The 22,151-nt window shown below is 34.3% G+C and overlaps 2 protein-coding genes across 3 annotated transcripts in view; one reads left to right on the forward strand and one right to left on the reverse strand.

The window, feature by feature from the left end:
- LRRIQ3 (leucine rich repeats and IQ motif containing 3) overlaps positions 1 to 326 on the reverse strand; it is a 221,244-nt gene extending 220,918 nt beyond the window's left edge. Inside the window, exon 1 of the mRNA XM_004758195.3 lies at positions 140 to 326. The gene's annotated coding sequence lies outside the window, so the exon portion shown is untranslated. The remainder of the gene's footprint in view (positions 1 to 139) is intronic.
- A 39-nt stretch (positions 327 to 365) lies between these two features.
- Positions 366 to 7,182, forward strand: FPGT (fucose-1-phosphate guanylyltransferase). Of its 2 annotated transcripts, none has more exons than XM_004758191.3 (4): positions 366 to 536; positions 1,911 to 2,078; positions 3,246 to 3,338; positions 5,145 to 7,182. In XM_004758191.3, exons 1-4 carry the CDS (start codon positions 392 to 394, stop codon positions 6,599 to 6,601), a joined length of 1,863 nt encoding a protein of 620 aa, XP_004758248.1. In that variant the 5' UTR covers positions 366 to 391; the 3' UTR covers positions 6,602 to 7,182. The 2 variants fall into 2 exon arrangements, with proteins under 2 accessions (XP_004758248.1, XP_044920661.1); XM_045064726.1 differs by having other exon boundaries at positions 367 to 536; positions 5,959 to 6,125.
- The last annotated feature ends 14,969 nt before the right edge of the window (positions 7,183 to 22,151 follow it).

The raw sequence follows: 22,151 nt of genomic DNA on the forward strand, positions 1-22,151 counted from the left end.
TGGGAACTGTTCCTGGCTGAAACAAACCGCGAGTTAGAAAGGACGCACCACTTTTCGAGAGAGATGGAAGATAAATTGTGATTTTGTCTTCTTAACGGGTCGGTTCTAGCAATTTTATCGCCCAACACTAACCACTCACCGGGTCAACTGGGCTGCAAGGCCTTATGAGTTGGGAACAAACGGCCCAGACCCGGCACAATCCGTCAAATCGCTAGGTGTTCATCTGTTCCGGAGACGGTTGCTAGGGAAACGAGGCCCGACTCTGGACTCGGTCCCTCTAGGTTTTCTCGCGGCGGGCCAGAGCTTCGGGGGCGTGGTTACGTGAGGGACGCACGTAAAGGGCGGGACAGAGGAGAAAACGGACTCAGGAACGCGTTGCATTCGGGTGCGCATGCGTGCTGTGCCGGCGGCAGAGACTTGGAAGGCTTCTGCTGGTGTCCGGGAAGGTGTTGCTATGGCTGCTGCGCTTGCACCCCTAGGCGTAACTCTGCGAGAAGCCACCCAGCGAAAATTGAGGAGGTTTTCAGAGCTGAGAGGTAGCAAAGAGGGAACCCCAACTATTCCCGGCAGTGGACCGGGAGGGTGCTTTACGTTTGGGGAAATTTGCTGGACTGTCACTTCCTGTCTGCTTCTCACCTTGGGGCTTAGGACGCAGGCCCAGCTGTAGCTTACGCTCTTGATTTTTTTTTTTTTTTTAAATTCTGCCACTACCCTTTCCTTACATTATGTTGTTACTTTATTTCTTTGACTTTATTCCTAGTAACATATATATATCAAAATAAGAGAGAAGGAAGAAGAAAGAAAATACTAATCTGATTAGGGAAGCTGTAAATCCAAGTTATGCATTTGGTTAGCTCATTAAGGAAAGTTATTTAAAATAAATGTAAATGATCTAAAGCACAGTGTTTTGATCAATACATATCTGATTTTAGCATTCTACAGTCCCCTTACCTCCTTCACCAATTCGTTCCATGCTGTGAATGCAAACTGAGTAAAAAACAGAACAAGACACAGAGGAATTATAGGTTAAAAATCTAAAAGGGGAAGTTTGTATCAAAAAAATAAATAAAGCTGTGTTATTTGTCATTCTTTGTACAACTATCTAATAAAATTCTATTTTTGATGAAGTTACTGCATTAAAATAATGCAGTAAAATAATTTAAAATAATTTAAAAATTAAAATAATTTTTAATGCAGTAACTTCATCAAAAATACAGGAAATAATACTTGGAAGACAGTAGGATATTCAGGACTGTTAGGTTTGGACAAATCCTGTCTGTTAACTATAAGAATCCTTATCACCTTGTGTACCAATAAAGAAGAGCTTCCAACTGTCTACCAAATATTCAGTCTTTTTTTAATGAGTTCATCAGGGAGTTGGGAACTTTTCTGTTATCCAGAATTTTAGGTCATACTTCAAAGCCTTTGTAAACTTGCATGGCTTTGCATTACTTAAGGTAATAAAAAATAAAGGACCTAAATTTATAAATAGCAACATTGGAGGAATGGATCTTTGGGTTGAATTGTACTTAGCCAATAAATGGTCCTGATACATAAAAATTGATTTTCACAGCTGGAGATTCATTTATTCTTTTTGTCTCTTGTTATTTAAGAATCAAAGTAAATTTTAGCAAGGCAAAAGTACTTCTTAAGAAACCTAACAACTTTCAGAATATTAAATAAGTGAACTGTAAACCATAAAAGGAGCAAGTAATCTAAGAGAAAAAAATCAAAATTTGTGAACAGTCTTCAATAGAACTAGTTTGAATTATCCTACCTACCCACGAATTATTCTCTAATTATGAGAAGATAGGTTTATGAAGATAATCTTTTTTTTTTTTCTTTCCAAAGTGGTAAACTTAGACCAGCTAGAGATTTCTAATACTTATTCCCTTGCTTCTTCCACATAGGCAAACCTGTGGCAGCTGGAGAATTCTGGGACATCGTTGCAATAACAGCAGCTGATGAAAAACAGGAGCTTGCTTATAAGCAACAGCTGTCAGAAAAGCTGAAAAAAAAGGAGCTACCCCTTGGAGTTCAATATCATGTTTTTGTTGATCCTGCTGGAGTCAAAATCGGTACTCTCTCTATGGTCAGATTTAAATTATAGGTTCTAGGCATAATGATCACTGAAGAAAAGCTTTCCTATGGCTCAAGTTTATGAGCTCTATATCTTTCTTCCTCTAGGCTTTCCAAACTTTAAAAATTTAATGTAAATTTACAATTTTTTAAGAAAGATTAAAGACATAGCGTTGTTCTTACACATTGTGACTTACCATGAAAAACTCACAGAATGTTACTTAAAAGAGAATTTTATTAATGTTAATAAATTTACTTAGGTGATGAATATTCTTTTGGACTTTATTGTTAGGACTCTTAAGGTCCTTCTCAACTCCATCGTTCAGAAATTTACATGAAGATTGCAAATCAGGGGAAAAAAATAAATACACACACATACTTAGCCTCTTGGAACCATGATGCAGAAAGCAAAAGAGCACAGTCTAATGGCCCAATATCACAGGTACTTACTTTAAAAACCCAGTTTAACTCAACCTTGCCTTTGACCTTCCGCTGCAAATAAAAATACTTGCTATTTTTCTGGGGGCCATTTTCTTTGTGATACTCAAAGCTGAAGCCTCTTGATACAACAGAGGCTATTTATATCTGACATTGGCATTGTTCTAATTAACCTGTGTTAATCCTCATAATGGTGCAGTCAGTACTTTTATGGTTCCTATCATATAGAAGAGAGTCTGAGGCAGAGAGAGTTAAATAACTTGCCCAAGGTAACTAGTAAGTGTAGTTATATTTAAGATATTTTTAAGAACACCAGGTTCTAAGAAACTTTAGAAAGGAAATCTAACTCAAATATTTGATTTTGCCATGTGGGAGAATTATTTTAATGGGTTTTTTAATTTGTAATTTCAAATGAACATGTATACTTACTGTCTTTTTGTGTTGCAAATTGTCTAATATATTACTTCTTTATTTTCAGGAGATTTCAGTGCTCATCATTTATTACCAAGTGCTAATCTCTGGATTCCACTGCTAATTATTTATCTATTTAAATACTGTGAAATGTGTGTTTAATGTGACTCTTTTGCCCATACCTTTGCTCTTCAGCTAGTTAATTGTGAGCCAAAGGCCCAATCCTCAACCTTAAAACACCTAACTTTTTATTGTAATTACAAATTCTCAGTAAGTTTCTATGAAATTAATTGCGTTCTTTAACTTTTGTTTTTAAGGAAATGGAGGATCCACACTTTGTGCCCTTCGATGTTTGGAAAAGCTATATGGCAATAAATGGAATTCTTTTACCGTCCTATTAATTCATTCTGGTAAAGTTACACATTTTCTTTTTCACTAATTGACATTTTACCTTTGATATTTTAGGGACTTTTTTCTATCTTGCAAATACTTCTCCTTTTTTAAAATTTTTTTCTTTGAAATTACTGTGTTTTGAAAACATTATTTTATGTTTTTCTAGACATTTTAAAGTTGTAAGCAACATAATGTTTTTTCACAAATGTATCTTTATAGATCACATAATATCATCAACTTTTCATGGATATTGTTTTTAGTATGTATATAGAAAATTATGTTCCTAAAATAGAACCCATCAAAATATGAACATTTCTTGATAATTCTTTAAAAGGGATTATTATTGTAGGGGAGAGGCTGGCTTAGCACTGTGATTACCAGACTTTTGCCAAAACCTACCACACATTTGTATCTGATTGTCGGTGGCAAAAGTCTACTATTCTTAAAAGAGTTTAAAAACAAAAGGAAGGGTAGTGACAAAACATGGAGAGGACAAGAAAGTATGTAAGGGAAAATCACACACAAAAGAGGACATTTTAGAGCAGGAAAGTGGGAAAGAAATAATCTCAGGAGAATAGTTTTCTTAATCAATAAACTTCATTGTATGAAAATTTGGGTTATATGCAAACCTCTGTTATTTTTCTGTATGTATTGGAGCTGATGAAAATGTTATTATAGACTGGCACGAGTTCAGGGACAGGTATTTTAGAGCCATTCATCTACATGGCTTTCAAAGCACTTTATTTCTTAGGATTCATAGAACAATGATTCTTTGTAAAGATAGTATCGAGTAAAGCATCCATGTTCTGATTTTAAGACTAACTCTAAAAAAGTAGAAAAATTCTACTTTATAGCTTATTCCAAAACCAATATTACTTATTACCGACTTAGTAAAATCTAAGGTAGACACTAGAAAATACATAGTGGGAAAAAGGTTAATCTTACAATGCTAAACTTAAGAATTGGCTAGTCTTTGGAAAAGGAGAAAAGTAGAAAGTATTAGCTCTCATTTGTTGAACAACATATCGTGTGCCAAATGTTTTACATAAAACACAATAAAGCAAGTATTCTACATTTGCTGATTTGGAGTAAATCCAAGATGGAACAACTAAAAAGTGGTGAACCAGAGTTTGAACCTGTTTTTGTCTCTTTCTACTATTTAATGCGGCTCCTCAGTATAATTAATTACATAAAAATGATGTAAGGTATTTAATGTACTTAAGAGAACATGCTTTTCAAGGAATTAAAGTCCTAAGACTCAGATTGAAAAAGCCTGTTTAAATTAAAAACAAGTATAAATTTTAAATGCTTTTAAGTAAATGTACCTTTACTTCCTTTAAATGTATGTAATAATTTGAGGAAAAATACTGCATCTGGAAATTACTGTTTAATAATTTTACTTTAGAATTGGTATTTTAGTTTTTTGTGATTTTTCCCCCCTCTATGAAGTGGATTCTTAATATAGGAGTTCAAATGTTGTTGCAATTTCAATTTATCATTTAAAATATGGATATAAGATCATTTTTTAGCCCATGGTTCTCTGAACTAGTTGCACAATTAATTCAAAACAATTAAAAGCCTCTAAAATATAATATAATAGAATTTTTTCCTAATCCCACATTGCATTATATTAAATCACTACAGGAGAATTGGTCTTGAATTTGTAACCTGGAATTTACTATTCTTTCCTGAGCTACTGTACTGTATTATATATATTAAATATGTTTAGAGATATTTTGGTTATAACTGATCCCCCTGGGTTTTTAAAATCTTAAGAGACTTATAAACATTTTTAAATAGTTATTTTGTTTAATTTTATATAGGTGGTTACAGCCAACGCCTTCCAAATGCAAGTGCTCTGGGCAAAATTTTCACTGCATTACCTTTTGGTAACCCCATTTATCAGATGTTGGAATTAAAACTAGCCATGTACATTGATTTCCCCTCACATATGAATCCTGGGATTCTGGTTACCTGTGCAGATGATATTGAACTTTATAGTATCGGAGAATGTGAGTTTATTAGATTTGACAAACCTGGCTTTACTGCTTTAGCTCATCCTTCTAGTTTGACTGTTGGTACCACACATGGAGTATTTGTCTTAGAACCTTTTGATGAATTAGAATATAGAGACCTTGAATACAGGTCTTGCCATCGTTTCCTTCATAAGCCCAGCATAGAAAAGATGCATCAATTTCATGCTGTATGTAGACCGGGAAATATTTCTCAACAGGACTTTGCTAGGGGTGATACTCCTCTTAAGTTAGACTCTGAGTATGTCTACACGGACAGCTTGTTTTATATGGATCATAAATCAGCAAAAAAGTTACTTGCTTTTTATGAGAAAATAGGCACATTGAACTGTGAAATAGATGCCTATGGAGACTTTCTGCAAGCTTTGGGACCTGGAGCAACTGTGGAGTACACCAGAAACACAGCAAATGTCACTAAAGAAGAAGCAGAGTTGATAGATATTAGGCAGAGAATATTTCATCTTCTTAAAGGAACCTCATTAAATGTTATTGTTCTTAATAACTCCAAATTTTATCACATCGGAACAACCGAAGAATATTTGTTTCATTTTACTTCAGATAGCAATTTGAAGTCAGAACTTGGCTTACAGTCCATAGCTTTTAGCATCTTTTCTGCAATATCGGAAAGTTCTGGTAATACATCCTGTATCATTCAAAGTATACTGGATTCAAGGTGTTCTGTGGCAGCTGGCTCAGTTGTGGAGTATTCCAGATTGGGGCCTGATGTTTCAGTTGGGGAAAACTGCATTATTAGTGGTTGTCATATCATAACAGCAGCTGTTCTGCCTGCATATTCTTTTGTGTGTTCCTTAAGCTTGAAGATGAATGGACACTTAAAGTATTCAACTATGGCATTTGGAGTGCAAGACAACTTGAAAAAGAATGTTAAAACATTGTCAGATATAAAGTTACTTCAATTCTTTGGAGTCTGTTTCCTGTCATGCTTAGATATTTGGAATCTGGAAGTTACAGAGGAAATGTTCTCTGGAAACAAGACATGTTTGAGTTTGTGGAATGCTCGTATTTTCCCAGTTTGTTCTTCTTTAAGTGATTCAGTTATACTATCCCTGAAAATGTTAAATGCTATACAGAACAAATCAGCATTCAGCCTGAATAACTATAAACTGTTGTCCATTGAAGAAATGCTTGTCTACAAAGATGTAGAAGACATGATAACTTATAGGGAGCAAATTTTTCTAGAAATTACTTTAAATACAAAAAAACAGTCTGATTTAGAGACATCTTAAATATCCTACACCTTGGCATTCTTGATTGAGCACGACTACAAATAGAAGAGTTTTCTGTAGACTTTTGTTTTTTCATTGAAGTGAATCAATGCAAATTATATTAACAATTACTGTAACATATTAATAACACAAAAATATGAATTCTCCATTTTTGATAAAAGAATATTTTCAAGGCTGTAAGCTTAGAAAAGGTTTTTTTTTTATGTTTAGCACTATTTTAATTTTCTTTTTTATTAAAGGTGGATTTGTGGAGCATAGCTGTGCTCATATAGTACTATAGTAGTTTTGAGTAATTTTCTAAACATATCTTTAGAGTTTTTCCATCTTCCTTTTGGGCTTTCGTTTCAGTACAGTTCTAAGTGTTTATTGGCATTTCTATCTTTGAGCATAGTAGTCCTATTCTGATGAACTGATAAAAATGGCATACTATAGGATCTTCAGAGCATTGTAAGAATACTGTAGAAATACTTTTTTGGAAAGAAACCCATTGCTCACAAATTCAGATAAAATCAATTAAAATATTGTGATTATGTAATTAATAAATAATTAGATGCAAACAGCTTTGAAATTGATGATGAAAATCTGTCTCATTTATTGCTCTTACCAAAATGAAACTAAAAGTATATATGTGTTATTTTACCTTATAAATTTGGATATGTGTTTCTATATATATATTTTTTTAAGATTTTATTTATTTGACAGGGAGAGAGACAGCAAGAGGTGAAATACAAGCATGGGAAGTGGGAGAGGGAGAAGCAGTTTTCCCACTGAGCCGGGCCGTGGTTGTATCCCAGGATCCTGGGATCATGACCTGAGCCAGAAGGCAGAGACTTAATGACTGAGCCACCCAGGCATGTGTTTCTGTATCTCAAAATTTTTCCTTAAAGTTCCATCCATACAAAAGCATATACATGTACAAAACTCAAATATCTGTGTGGGGAAGGTGGTAGGAATAATTGGGGTTCATTAATAAATGTACAAGTTCATTTTGGACATTACTTATATCCTTTTATTAATCCCTTTACTAGAACTATTAAATTACCAGAAGGACTGATTTTACTCTCTATTTCATATTTTTTGTCCTTGTACTGGTGATGGTACTGAGAAGTAATAATTGGCCAAAGGTAGGCAGCAGGAAGGAGGCTGAAGAAGAGAATTACAGATGATAAACAGCTCCAAGAAATTAAAATTTGGCTGGAATCTCAAATTATGTGTCCCTCTTTTGCTGTAAGCATGCATGTGAAATGTCTTTATGTCAAAGTGTAATAATAATTAGAGAAACTGTTTGTCAGTTTTGTGTTTTAACATGGGTAAATTGAAATATGAACTAGTCAGTGGTACTCTGATTTATATATTAATATTTCAATATAAAAATACTTGATATGGCTTGCCTATAACCTTCAATTAGTTTATTTCTGTGTTTTGTTGTTGTTGTTGTTTTAAGGTTCTTTCCAAGGAAAAACTAAAGATATAGCCATGTTTTAGCATTGACTGATTTACTTGCAGAGCTTTCAGAAGATACTATGTCTCTGTCATTGAGTGAATGTTTAATACTGTATTTCACCTAAGTGCCATTAATTATTAAGAGTTACCATTATTTTATTCCACTAAAAAGAAAAAAAAAACTATCAATAATATGGCACAATGCTTTCTTTCAGAATCAGACTCTTCTGAAACACTTTCCAACTCAGGAGTTGTTGATATCCATGTGCTTCTACCCAGTAACATCTTCCGTGTTATCAAAGATATTGGTAAAGCTATATGTCCTAAGAGTGCCTGGTAAAGCTGTATGTCCTAAGAGTGCCATCACCACATTGCTGTCTGGATTGACTCAAAACTGTCAAGACCAGATACCTGTTGTGTAAGTTTTGATGTTGATGGTTTACTATTTAGCAAAATTCAGCTTCATTTTTGCCTTTGTGTAATCACATGCCTCTAGAAAATAGTTGGCTTCTATTCAAAGTTAATGGGAGTTTTCTGACAAATTGGTGGTCACTGTTTTAATCATCATTCTGCACAATGTATGGATTCTAGTTGCTCTGAAATGTTATCAGTTTTAAAGAATTTGGCATTTTCTCTTGCCTTGAGATGCATTACTTGGGGTACTCACAAACATGTTCATTAACAGTGTATCTAACCCAACTAAGGTGATAGTCCCATGCATATATAAGTAGAATATTGAACATTTCCTCTTGATTTATCATTTTTATTTAATAAAATAACAGGCTTAAATTCCATATACTCTCAAGTTTTATAGAGGATAGTTGTTATTTGTAACTAAATATAGCCCATAAACTTACTGCACAGTTAATAATGAACAGTGACCAAGGAAGGCATGGGGGGAAAAAAATCCAACATTTGGTATTAATCTACCTCAGGCATTTTTTTTCTACAACTAAGCAAAACAGAATAAAGCATGTTATCATTGTATACTAAGTTAAAGTTTCAAATACCTAAATGATATGCTGAAAATCACAATAATTTGATCATATTAATCCAGAATTAATTCCCATAATCTGTGTTGGTCATTCATCTTCTGAGGCTAAGCAACATCCCTATTTATATTAAATTACAAAATTCAGCATAGAGCTGAAATCAAAATGCCTGCTGCAAAATGTATGAGTGACTGCCACAGATAGCTAGTAATTGTTTTACTACACACAATCAGGGATGGTATTTTACATACACTGTGATGTCCTTTGGATTTAAGAACTAGAGGCCCAGAATTGAGGCGCTTTGATGTAGTCTAGGAGAATCAAGATGGAAAGAAAAAGCTTTAAAAATATTTTTAATTTGCTCAAAACTAAAGGATTTCAAATGTTTCTGTGTTGTTTATCTAAATAAATTTTCAGCTATATCAAGAACTAAATTACCCAAAAAAAGACCTTTTTTTAAATTTACTTGAAAATTACCTTTTCTAGATTCACTTAGTACAAAAGAAAAAATTGAAGTAACTTAGCTGCCTCGTTTAACTTAAATCTTTTGTGCCTAGGGGCGCCTGAGTGGCTCAGTGGGTTAAAACCTCTGCCTTCAGCTCAGGTCGTGGTCTCGCGGTCCTGGGATCAAGCCCCACATCAGGCTCTCTGCTCAAAGGAGAGCCTGCCTCCCTCCCTCTCTGCCTGCCTCTCTACCTACTTGTGATCTCCTCTCTCTCTCTCTGTTAAATAAATAAATAAAATCTTTAAAAAAAAATCTTTTGTGCCTATAAAATTTTGTTTAGACAATTTCTATTAAAGTTGAAGAACATAACTTTTACTGTTTATACTTAGTAAAATTGTATTATTTCCTGTAATGAACTTTATTAAAGATTATTAAACATTCTCCTTCCCTCCAGTACCACTGTGCTAACCTTTATATAGCATACTAGTGTTACATCCTCTCAATTGTTTAAACTTACAGAAATTTCTAACTTTTTTTTTTTTTAATGAGGGATAAAACATGAGTCTCATCTGAGAAAGAATTCCTTCCTTAGCAAGCTATCTACCTGAGCCACAGTAAGCCAAACTTGGCACATCATGCAACTTGCCAGTGAGCTATGGTCTAGGAGAATACAATTCTGGGTCAGGTTAAAAATTTAAATAAAAAATCTGAAAAACAGGCGCCTGGGTGGCTCAGTTGGCTGAGTGTCTGACTCTTGGTTTAAGCTTGGGTCATGATCTCAGAGCTCTGAAATCAAGCCCCGTCTCAGGCTCTAGGCTCAGCACAGAATCTGCCTAAGATTCTTTCCCTCCTTCCCCCAAACTGCTGCTCCCCCTGCTCATGCTCTCTCTTAAATAAATAAAATCTTAAGAAAAAAAAAATCTGAAAACAATATGGTATTTCCTCAAAAATATAAAAATAGATCTACCTTACAATCCAGCAATTACACTACTAGGAATATACCCAAAGGATAAAAAAAATACTAGTGAAAAGGGATACATGCACCCTAGTGTTTATAGCAGCATTGTCTACAATAGTCAAACTATGGAAATAGCGCAAGTATCCATCAACTGATGATCTTCTTTATCCATATGTGTGTGTGTGTGTGTGTGTGTGTAGTGGAATATTACTCAACCATAAAAATAAAATGACATCATGTAGTTTGCAATGATGTGGATGGAGCTAGAGAGTATGCCAAGCAAAACGAGAAAGATACCATATGATTACACTCATCTGTGAAATTTAAGAAATCAAACAAGCATTGGGGAAAAAAGAGGCAAACCAGGAAATGGACTCTTTAACTATAGAGAACAAACTGATGGTTATCAGTGTGGAGGTTGGTGAGAGGATAGATTAAATAGGTGATGGGGATTAAGGAGTGCATTTATTGGAATGAGCACAGGGTATTGTATGGAGGTGTTTAATAACTAAATTGTACACTGAAATTAATATACTGTAGGTTAGCTAATGAATTTAAATTAAAACGTTTTTTAAAAATCAGTTAAAAATGGGCAGAGAGGGACACCTGGGTGACTCAGTTGGTTAAGCGGCTGCCTTCGGCTCAGGTCATGATTCCACGGTTCTGGGATCGAGTCCCACATCTGGCCCCTTGCTGGGCAGGGAGCCTGCTTCTCCCACTGCCCCTCCCCCAACTTGTGCTCGCTCGTTCTCTCTCTCTCTCTCTCTCTGACAAATGGATAAATAAAATTTAAAAAAAATTTTTTTAAAAATGGGCAGAGAGTCTGAATAGACAGTTTCTTTGCTTCTTTGCTTTAGCCTCAGGGGCAAGCTTCAAGTTTGGTACTCATCTAGTGGCCCACCAAGTTACTCTCAAGGAATGCTTGTTTTAGATGCCATCTTGGCACTCCTTGCCTCCCTTGCTCCAGCTCACCAGTATCTCACAGAGGAGAGCTTATGCACTTGTCTGGATCCTCAGTTTTGTTTCTCCTGCCCAAGGGACACCTCCAGATTGCCTGGCTCTTTTTGCCAGTGGGATTTATGCTTACAGTCCGGTAGGACTATATATTTGCATAGTATATGGGTCTGGCTTCTAATCAGCCCAGATCTTGGCATTGAGATTCTCCCCTTTGAAACACTGACAGATTTAGCACATCCTTAAGTACTAGGTATTATTAAAAATATAATAGCTACTTGGACAAGCATAAAGGGTTGAGAGAAAACCAAGAGCTGGGGCACAGTTGAACAACATGCATCATCTCCTATATTAGGCCACTTCTTTAAAACAGAGGTGTTTTTTTCATTGGCTGTATAGAAACCAACACAGTCAAGCAAAATGAAGAAACAGAAATGTGTTTCAAATGAAAGAACAATATAGAACATAAGTGGGGAAAATATTGAAACAGAGATGAGTGATTTACCAGATAAAGAGTTCAAAATAACAGTCATAGAGATAGTTTGCTCACTGAAATAAAGGGAAGAATGTGCAAACACAGTAAAAGTTCAACAAAGAGATGAGAAGTATAAGAAAGCACCAAACAGAAGTCACAGAGCTGAAGAATAAAATACCCGAACTGAATAAAAAAAAAAAAAAATTCACTAGAGGGGTTCAGCAACAGACTAGATGAAGCAGAATAAAGGATCAGTTAACTGAAAGACAATGCAAGAGAACACAAAGCAATAACAAAAAGAATAGAGAAAAAAAAATGAAGATAAATTAAGGGACTTACAAAACAGTACTAAATGAACTAACATTCACTTCATAGGACTCCCAGAAGGAAAAGAAAAGGGAAAGAGGCAGAAATCTTATTTGAAAAAATAATGGTTGAAAATTTTTCTAAGCTGAAGAAAGAAACAGACATCCAGATCTGGGAAGCCCAGAGTGTTCCAAATAAGATGAACCAAAAGAGACCCCAACAAGATATATTATAATTAAAATGTCAAAAGTTAAAGATGAGAGAATTTGAAAACCAGCAAAAGAAAAATAATTTGTTTCATAGGAACTCCCAAAAGACCATAAGACCTTTACAGGCCAAAAGGGAGTGGCACAATATATTTAAAGTGTGAAAAAAAAAAAAAAACTCCAACCAAGAATACTCTACCCAGCAATTAGCACTCAGAATTGAAGGAGAAATAAAGAGTTTTCTGGATGAACAAAAACTAAAGGAGTTCATCACCATTAAACTGGTCTTACAAGAAATGGTGAAGGGACTTCCTTAAGCTGAAAAGGGTACTAATTAGTAACAAGAACACATATGAAAGAATAAATTTCACTGGGAAGGTAAATATATAGTAAAGATAGGGGATTGATCATTTATAAAGCTAGTCTGAGCTTAAAAGAAAAAAGTAGTAAAAATAACTGTGATATCACACAATAAGATGAAGGATAAAAATCATATGATTATCTCAGGAGACATAGAGAAAGCTTTTGACAAAATTCAACATCGTGTCTTAATAAAATCTCAAGATTTAAGGATAGCGACTAAGGTAATGAGGGAATGTACTTCAACATAATAGAGCCCATATATGACCAAAACTAACATCATACTCAATGGTGAACAGCTGAAAACTTTTCCTCTAAGATCAGGAACAAAGATGTCCCCTCTTACCACTTTTATTTAACATAGTATTGGAATTCCTAGGAAGAGCATTAGGCAAAAAAGAAAAGAAATTAAAAACATACAAATTGGAATGGAAGAAGTAAAACTGCCACCATTTATAGAAAACACAATACTATATATGGAAAATCTCAAAAGCTCCAGAAAAAAAAAAAAATATATATATATATATATATATTAGAACTAATAAATGAATTCGTAAAGTTGCAGGATACAAAATTATATACAAAAAAATCTTCTGTGTTTCTATACATTGATAACAAACTATCAGGGAATTAAGAAAATGATCCCATTTACAATTGCATCAAAAAGAATAAAATACCTAGGAATAAATTTAACCAAGGAGTTGAAAGTTCTGTATATTGAAAACCATAAGACATTGGTGACCAAAATTGAACACATAAATAAGTGAAAAGCCATCCTATACTTATGAATTACAAGAATTAGCATTGTTAAAAACCCATACTATCCAAGGCAATCTACATATTCAGTGCAATTCCTGCAAAAATTTTTATATGCAGCTTTTATATGTACATGACAAACAGTCCCAAAATTCGTATAGAACTACAGAGGACCCCAGATAGCTAATGGCAATCTGGATATAGAACAAAGCTGGAGGGATCATGCTTCCTGACTTCAAACTGTATACAAAGCTGTGGTAATCAAAAGAGTAAGTATAGTATTGGCATAAAAGCAAATACATAGATCAATGCAATTGAATAGAGAGCCCAGAAATATATCCATGCATATATGGTCAATTAATTTATGACAAAGGAGCCAAAAAGATACAATGGTGAAAGAATATTCTCTTCAATAAATGGTGATGGGAAAACTGGACCACTAGATTGCTTTTTACATTCAAACTAACTCAAAATGGATTAAAGAAGTGAACATAAGACCTAAAACCATAAAAATCCTAGAAAACACAAGCAGTAAACTCCTTGACATAGGTCTTGGTAATGATTTTTTGAATGCAAAAGCAACAGAATAAAAAATAAATAAGTGATGAAATAAGTCGAGCAGAGAGAGTCAATTATCATACGGTTTCACTTATCTGTGGAGCATAACAAATAGCATGGAGGACATGGGGAGATAGAGAGGAGAAGGGAGTTGGGGGAAATTGGAAGGGGAGGTGAACCATGAGAGACTATGGACTCTGAAAAACAATCTGAGGGTTTTGAAAGGGCAGAGGGTGGGAGGTCGGGGTACCAGGTGGTGGGTATTATAGAGGGCACGGATTGCATGGAGCACTGGGTGTGGTGCAAAAATAATGAATACTGTTATGCTGAAAATAAAAATAAATTAAAAACAAACACACAAATAAATAAATAAATAGATAGATAAATAAGTGGGACTACATTAAAATAGAAAGACAACACTCTCAACAATGTGAAAAGACAGCCTACTAAATGGGAGAAAATATTTGCAAATATACTTAATAAGGTGCTTATATCCAAAATATGTAAAACATCCATTCAGGTTTTTGAAGATTTTTAATTTTTTTAAGTAATTTGTACACCCAGTGTGGGGCTTGAACTCACAATCCATATGATCAAAAGTCTTATGATCTACTGACTCAGCCAACCAGGTACCCTATCCAAAAATACAAAAAGAGCTCATTACAAACTCAGAAAAACAATTTAAAAGTGAGCAGAGGATCCAAATAGATATTTTCCAAAGACATGCTATGGTCAACAGATTCATGAAAAGATGCTCAAAATCACTAATAATCAATGAAATGCAAATCAAAACCACAATGCAGTATCACCTCACACCTTTTAGAACGGCTGTTATAAAAAAGACAATAACAAGTGTTGACAAGGATGTAGAAAAAAGGACCCTTGTGCACTGTTTGTGGGAATGTCAACTGGTGCAGCCACTATGGAAAAGAATATGAAGTTTCCTCAAAAAGTTAAAAATAGACCTATAATATGTTCCAGCAATTCTACTTCTGGTTATTTATCTAAAGAAAATAAAAACACTACCTCAGAAAAATAAAGCATTCCCATGTTTGTTGCAACATTATTTACAATAACCAAAATACAGGAACAATTTGTCCATTGAGGGATGAATACAGAAATTGTGATACATATACATACGGAATATTATTCATCTGCAAAAAAGAAAAAAAAAGGAATCTTGCCTTTTATGACAACATGGATAGTCCTTGAGAGTTGCTAAGTGACAGAGAAAGACAAAAACTGTGATCTCACTTATATGTGGAATCTTAAAAACAGAAACAAAAACAAAAAACCTCATAGGTACCAAGAACAGGAACAAATTCATAGTTGGAAGAAATAGGATAGGGTATGGGCCAAATCGGTGAAGGGAGTCAAAAAGTACAAACTTCCAGTTATAAAATGAATAAGTCATGGTAGATGTAATGGATAGTATGGCAACTCTAGTTAATAATACTATATTCATATTTGAAAGTTGATAGGAAATTTTTTTAAAAAGTTGATAAGAGAGTACATCTTAAAGTTTTCATTACACACACAAAAATTCTGTATCTATGTATGGTGACCTGTTAACTAGACTTATCACAGTGATATTTTGCAATATATACAAATATAAAATTATCTTGTTGTATACCTGAAACTAATATAATTTATGTCAGTTATACCTCAATACCAAAAATGCACCCAAAAATTGGAGTAAAAGGATAATAAAAGCTGCCAATTTTCAACCACACTGATATTTTAAGAACAAGAGGTGAAGGGGGGAAATGCATGTAAATTAGTCACTATTATCATCCACCTGTAAATCAGGTTGATTATTGACATTTGTGTCCAAAGATGTTCATCCCAAGGGCATTATTGTCCATGCAAGTAAATGATTGAAGGTAACAGACTTAATGTTTCCTTCTGGGCTGGTTGGACGAAATAGTCTCTTTTGAAGCCTCTGGCTATAGGAATCTTGTAGGCTTCCAAAATATAAAATTCAACCACTCAACAGGAATTCAGTAAAGTGTCAGGATATAAAATCAATGCACAGGAATCAGTTGAAATTCAACCATTCAAACCTAGCGATTCATCTCTGATTGCTGCAGATTGGTACAATCCATCTGCTACTGTCATTTCTCAGCTCTCTGTGCCCAAATTATATTCCTTCAATTGTGCCTAATTGTATTGCTAAAACAATCTAAACTCTAATGTCTATATTTGGGCACTGTTTTATGGTGTTACTGATTTGCTTGTTGAATCTTCAACCTCCTTAAAGGCTCTTAAAATCTTTGCTTCAACCAACAATTTGTGGTAATATGAATGATTTTTAAAATCTGTTTTTTTCACCATATCTACTCTTTTCTCTCTGCAGAACATTCAGATGGTTCAAGTTAGTTTTCATTTACTACTTCATTGTAGGAGAGTATCATATTGCCCAGAAAAGAATTAAAGCATTTACATCTTGGGGCAAAAATCTTTTAAAACACCACTCTGGAAATCAAGTAAGTGTTCATTTCATTTGCAGGTTGAAAAATGTTGTACTACTCAATGAAGTTTTACATGATTGGTTTCTTTCCTATTATTTTTAGCCTTGGGGTTTGAGAAAGTAAATTATATCCACCAATATCCTGTTCTTCGGAGAAGTTTCATCCACCAATATCCTGTTCTTCGGAGAAGTTTCAAATGCTTTTAATAAAATCTGGAACTGGAAAACTTTTACTACACAAAGAAATAATTATAACAAGTGGTCCAAGTGCAGATTTTAAATGTACAGACACATTGACAAGGTCATAAATTAACTTATAAAATTCACTGCTTATATATCACTGGGATCAATTTTTAATGAAATTTAATAAGAAAGATCATCACTCATTATAATTGGTTAAAGTTAATAGAGTTTCTAATTAACTATTATCCAGTCAAATCAAAAGCTGTCTGTGGAAGGTATCCTATGAGAAGGGGGAAGAAAGTAAAGAGTTTTGGAGAAATTCTTTTTTACTTGTTACTAATGTTTAAATACAATAGAAACATTTGCCATGAGTTCAGTACAGAAGGAGCAAGTTACCAAATTATCTGTGTTTCCTGTATCTGCGGTCTGTATCTCTCCATATCTAGACTGCAAACATGCTGTAATTTCACGAACATAAAAATAAAGAAATAAGCAACAACAAAATAAACCTTATTTTAGTCATATAATTTCATCAAGATACAGTCTATTTTGTATGTTTCATTTATAGCAGTTTTGAAGTTGTCTCGACTGGCCATAATATATTCAACACTGAGTTCTAGTTTCGTATACGTACCTGCCTGCTGTGTCTCTTCTCCCTCACTGAAAACAGTCCAGTACGCATCTCTGTTTAAAGTGCTTTTGTCTTCCTCTGTCAATACTCCTGGTCTTTTCTATCTAGATAAATGTTCTAATCATCCACCAAATTGCTCAAGGCAAAAACCTGGAAGTCATCCATGATTCCTCACATACTTTCCTTCCACCTTTCCATCCAGTTCTTCATTAAGTGAAGTCTACACATTGAAAACATAGCCAAAATGCATTCACTTTTCCCAGATCTTATGAAAACTACCATATACTATTATTACCTAGGCTAATGCAGTACAACACCTTTTTTATGTGCAATAATCAGAAACTATCATCTCATTTTTATAATTGTGCATGAAGGTGAAGTTTCAGAGAGACTGAAAAAGAAAAATATTTTAAAAGATTGGCATTGAGTTTACTGGGCATTGAAAGGACAAGGAATATTATGGTCATGTCAACCTTGCTGCATTGTTTTAATCTGTATTTACATCCTATTTTGCTTTCCTAAAGATTGCTGTTCAGGATGGCAAATCATCCTACTCCTTAACATTCTGTACTTCTTTTTCTGTGGAATTTTGCTTGGTAATAGTCTGCAAGCTCTTCAGCACGCGCGCGCGCGTGCACAAACACACACACACACCCCTTTTCCATATTTACTCTATGTAATCAGATAGCAGCTGGAATTTTTCCCCCTTTAGATATAGGCAACATTAACTCAACCTCCATTATTAGCCTCATAGTGGTCTAAAATTCTTCTAAATATCTGTGAATTCCTAGAAAGCATATATTTTCATGGTCACTTTTTTCTTTAAGCTTCCACTTCTGTTGATTTAGTTCCGTGTGGGCTTACATGTGAGTTTCTCACAATTCAATGAGTTGACTGCCTGTTTTTCACTCTTTGAGTCATTGTAAGTCTCAGACTTTCTATCTTTTCCCATAGCTACTACTTCATCCCACTCCAGAAAAAAAAAAAAAAAAAAAGCCCTTCTCACACAAGCACACAAGTATCTCCAAATAATAGCAGTGATGATTGCTATCACTGATGAAGGATATATATTAGACCAATGAAAACAGCAAATTAAACAATAACTATTCTTGTTCTTAGAAGTCCTTTAGTGTCCTCATTACCAAGAATTTTTTTACTGGTCACTTTATTGAATCTAAAATTATGTCTGACAAATAATGTCTGAATTGAATCTAAAATTATGTCTGAATCTAAAATTATGTCTGACAACTCTCTCTCCTCCATGTATACATGGAGTGTATACATGGAGTGATACATGTACCACTATGTATACACACACATCAGCTAGATTATCTCTGGGAACTTAAATCCTCATTCTAGGGGTTGTTCAGTTCGACTCTCTCCAGAGAAAACTCTAGGTGGGTATTTCAAACCCTACGTGGATATATACCTAACCGGCCACATCAAGAAGCATCAGAGAACCCAAGGACCTTTCATAACCAAGATCCACTTTCATTAGAACTTTAAAGATATAAATATATATTTATCTCTGTTGTACAGATGTTTTCTTTAACTTTGAAATTTGGGCATAAAGGAAACGAGTACAACCAAAAATCATCCCTGTTACTAGTGACTGACCACTTATTACTACAACCCTTTTCAGAGTAATAGCCTCTGCTGAGTATTACTGAATAGTGATTCCTATGGTTTGGGAAGGAGGTTGAACTTAACACTATGAATAGGATCTATGAAGAGAGTTTTTGTGTATAGAAACTAAGATCACTCACTCTTACCAACTGAACTTGAAGCAGTTTTATTGCCTACTCATGATGATAGCGTGCTTCTCCATAAGGCTCTGCAATCTGTCTCTGTCCTTGCGGCAGTATTCTTCTCACTCCAGGGAAAGTACAACTTTTGAAATGGGTTCTGGGTATGTATTATTTCTAAGGTTGTCTAACCTCAAATGAGCATACATTTTGTTTTTAAAAACACCATCATTTAGAAATCCACATTGAAATGTGATGCTTTCTTTGTAACTTTACATTCTTATGAATAGGATACCACTGCAGTAATGATCTGTTAACTCTTGATCTAGTTTCAACAGCTTTCCTTCTCTAATGGATCATTTTCATCAGGACACAAATATACTGGTTTTTTTCCTCTAATTAAAATTTTCTTTCTCAGGGTACCTGGGTGGCTCAGTTAAGTGTCTGCCTTCAGCTCAGGTCACGATCCCAGGACCCTGGGATTGAGTCTTGCTTTGGTCTTCTTGCTCAGCAGAGAGCCTGCTTCTCCCTGTACCTCTCTCTGTCGTGCGCTCTCTCTCTCTCTGACAAATAAATAAATAAATAAATAAATTTTTAAAAAGTTATTTCTTGACTCCATTTCCTTCAGCTATTCATTTCTTTGCTCCCTTATACAATATAAATTTTAGATTAAATTATCTGCACTTCCATTCTCCAATGTCTGCTCCCATTTAGTCTTCAACCCAGCTCAGTCTTTCTCTCCCTACTCCCACTTCATTGAACTTGTTCTGAGGTTTCCCAGTGTTTTCTATTTTGATAAATCTAGTACCTCGTACTTTTCATCTTTATTCATCTTTAACAACATTTGTCTCAATTGATCATTCCTTCTTTGAAATGCATTCATCTTTGGCTTTAAGAAACCCCATACTACTGTTTTTTTCCCAATTTATTTGTCACTATTCAAATCTCCTTAACTCATTCCTTATCATAATTTTTACCTCATATCACTGAAAAGTCACAGGTCTTTGTATTTACATTTCTCTGTCCACATTCACTCCTGTGGGATGTCATCCATTCTCATATCATCTATGTGCTATCAAGTCTCAAATCTATATTTCTAATTATCAAAGTATAATTCTCAAAAATATAAAAATATAATTCTATAAATTGTGAACATACATCAGAATATCATTTAATCTATTACTGATTAAATCAGCAGAGTTATGAAGTTGATTTTATATTGTTACAGATGTTACAAAGAAGAAAACATTTTATACAATGTTAGAAATAATTTTGCCCAATAATACAGTGGGTTGCCTTCTGAAAAAATGAGATGCCTCATACCAGAAGTGTTTAAGCAAAGTGACTGGAAGACAGTTTACCAAGAGTTTTTCCAAGAATTTTTTATTCTATTTATTTATTTATTTATCTATTTAGTAAGAGGTAGGTTTAGATAATGAGAGCTGGTTGAGTTTCCTGGAAAGCAGAATCTGAGATGGAATTTTAGAGTGCAGCATATATCTTAACTAGTGAGTCTGGGACTAATAATTGTACAAGGAGGTAACAGAGTAGGATTGAACATAAGGGAGAAGTCAAACTGTGATACAGGTCCAATGATAGTCTTGACAGGCGCATGCCAAGAGGGATTCTGGCTCTTGAATGACACTTTAGTGGTATCTGAAGTTGGCCCTGAGTAGCCACAGTTTATACTGCACATCAATCATCATTAGATATGGACATCTTGGAAAGGAATATCTTGGGCAAGATAGATCTCCATGGCTGAGGCAGTCTGTGAATGGAGCTGATGGCTGAAAGCTCTCTACTGACAGCATTCCCAGTAGCTGGGTAATAAGCCCTTTATTGGAAAAAAAATTTGGGTGCCGCTTCATAGTGTTCACTACAGTAAACTATGAAGTCTAACTCAGTGCCAAGATTCTTTTTATATGCAACTATTTTAATAAAACATTGTATGTTCTAATACAAGTTGAATTATGATGACTTCCAAACTTCCAAGCATGCAATATCATACATAGTTTAAGTGGACTCAATCCATGATGAAAGAAAGAAACTATGCTTTAGTAAATGTGTCAATCATTTATTTATAGAAGCAAATTTTTATAATATATGTCACAAATCTACATGATAATCCCAAGTGCCAGATTTTACTTTTGACTAGCTGAGCAAGCTAAAATATTCATAAATTCACATGGAGCCAGATGGCTTCCCACTGAATATGCATTTGAATGATTCCTGTGCATTATTTATTCCAAGAAGTACACAAAATACACCATCATCATAGTAAGGACTTCTAATGTTTGTTTCAGAAAGGAATCAAGAAATAACAGGTGTCTAATGCTAACCATATTTTGGATTGAGCTTTGAGTCCATGTGTATTTGAAAATTACTAAGACAAAATAAATATAGTTACTTCCCAATAGTCTCTGAAATATTCGGAATCTGAAATAAGGAGTTGTAAACAGGAATAGCCAGTGGAGCGATTGAGTGGCTCAGTTGTTAAGCATCTGCCTTTGGCTCAGGTCATGATCCTAGGGTCTGGGATAGAGCCCCATATCGGGCTCCCTGCTCCATGGGAAGCCTGCTTCTACCTCTCTCACTCCCCCTGCTTGTGTTCCTTCTCTGGCTACCTGCCTCTCTGTCAAATAAAATCTTAAAAAAAAAAAAAAAAGAAAGAAAGAAAAAGAAACAAAAAACAAAACAATAATAGCTGGCATTGGTAAAGAAGAGAGCTAAGCTTTATGAATTTTTTTTTAAAAACTAATTTGCTAGGTCTCTAAAACTTCAAATGTATAACACAATAAAACTGTTGCCATTTATTATTAAGTTGATCAGTATTTTTTGAGGGTGCATATATTTTGTTTTTCTTTTCAGGTTGAAATTCCAGATGTTAATTAGACATAAAAACATAATTTAATCATTGTTTCTTAAAAATATTTTGGGAAAGATGAAATGAGAACTTCCTGATTTTTTTTCTTATTTTTCAATTCAGAGTATTTTTTTCATTGAAATCTTCTTTTCTCTTTTTAGAGCTTCCTGTTCTCTAGAGATACATTTTTCATTGTTATTTCATT

This window comes from Mustela putorius, unplaced genomic scaffold, assembly GCF_011764305.1.
Source record: "Mustela putorius furo isolate JIRA1106 unplaced genomic scaffold, ASM1176430v1.1 tig00003853_pilon_pilon_pilon, whole genome shotgun sequence".
Lineage (NCBI taxonomy): Eukaryota > Metazoa > Chordata > Mammalia > Carnivora > Mustelidae > Mustela > Mustela putorius.

What these genes read in the sequence shown, in the direction of transcription:
- FPGT (XM_004758191.3), top strand. Translation starts at nt 392, where the DNA reads ATGCGTGCTGTGCCGGCGGCAGAGACTTGGAAGGCTTCTGCTGGTGTC. An exon ending in GAGGTTTTCAGAGCTGAGAG is followed by an intron (nt 537 to 1,910) that starts GTAGCAAAGAGG and finishes TCTTCCACATAG; the next exon opens with GCAAACCTGTGGCAGCTGGA. An exon ending in CGTCCTATTAATTCATTCTG is followed by an intron (nt 3,339 to 5,144) that starts GTAAAGTTACAC and finishes AATTTTATATAG; the next exon opens with GTGGTTACAGCCAACGCCTT.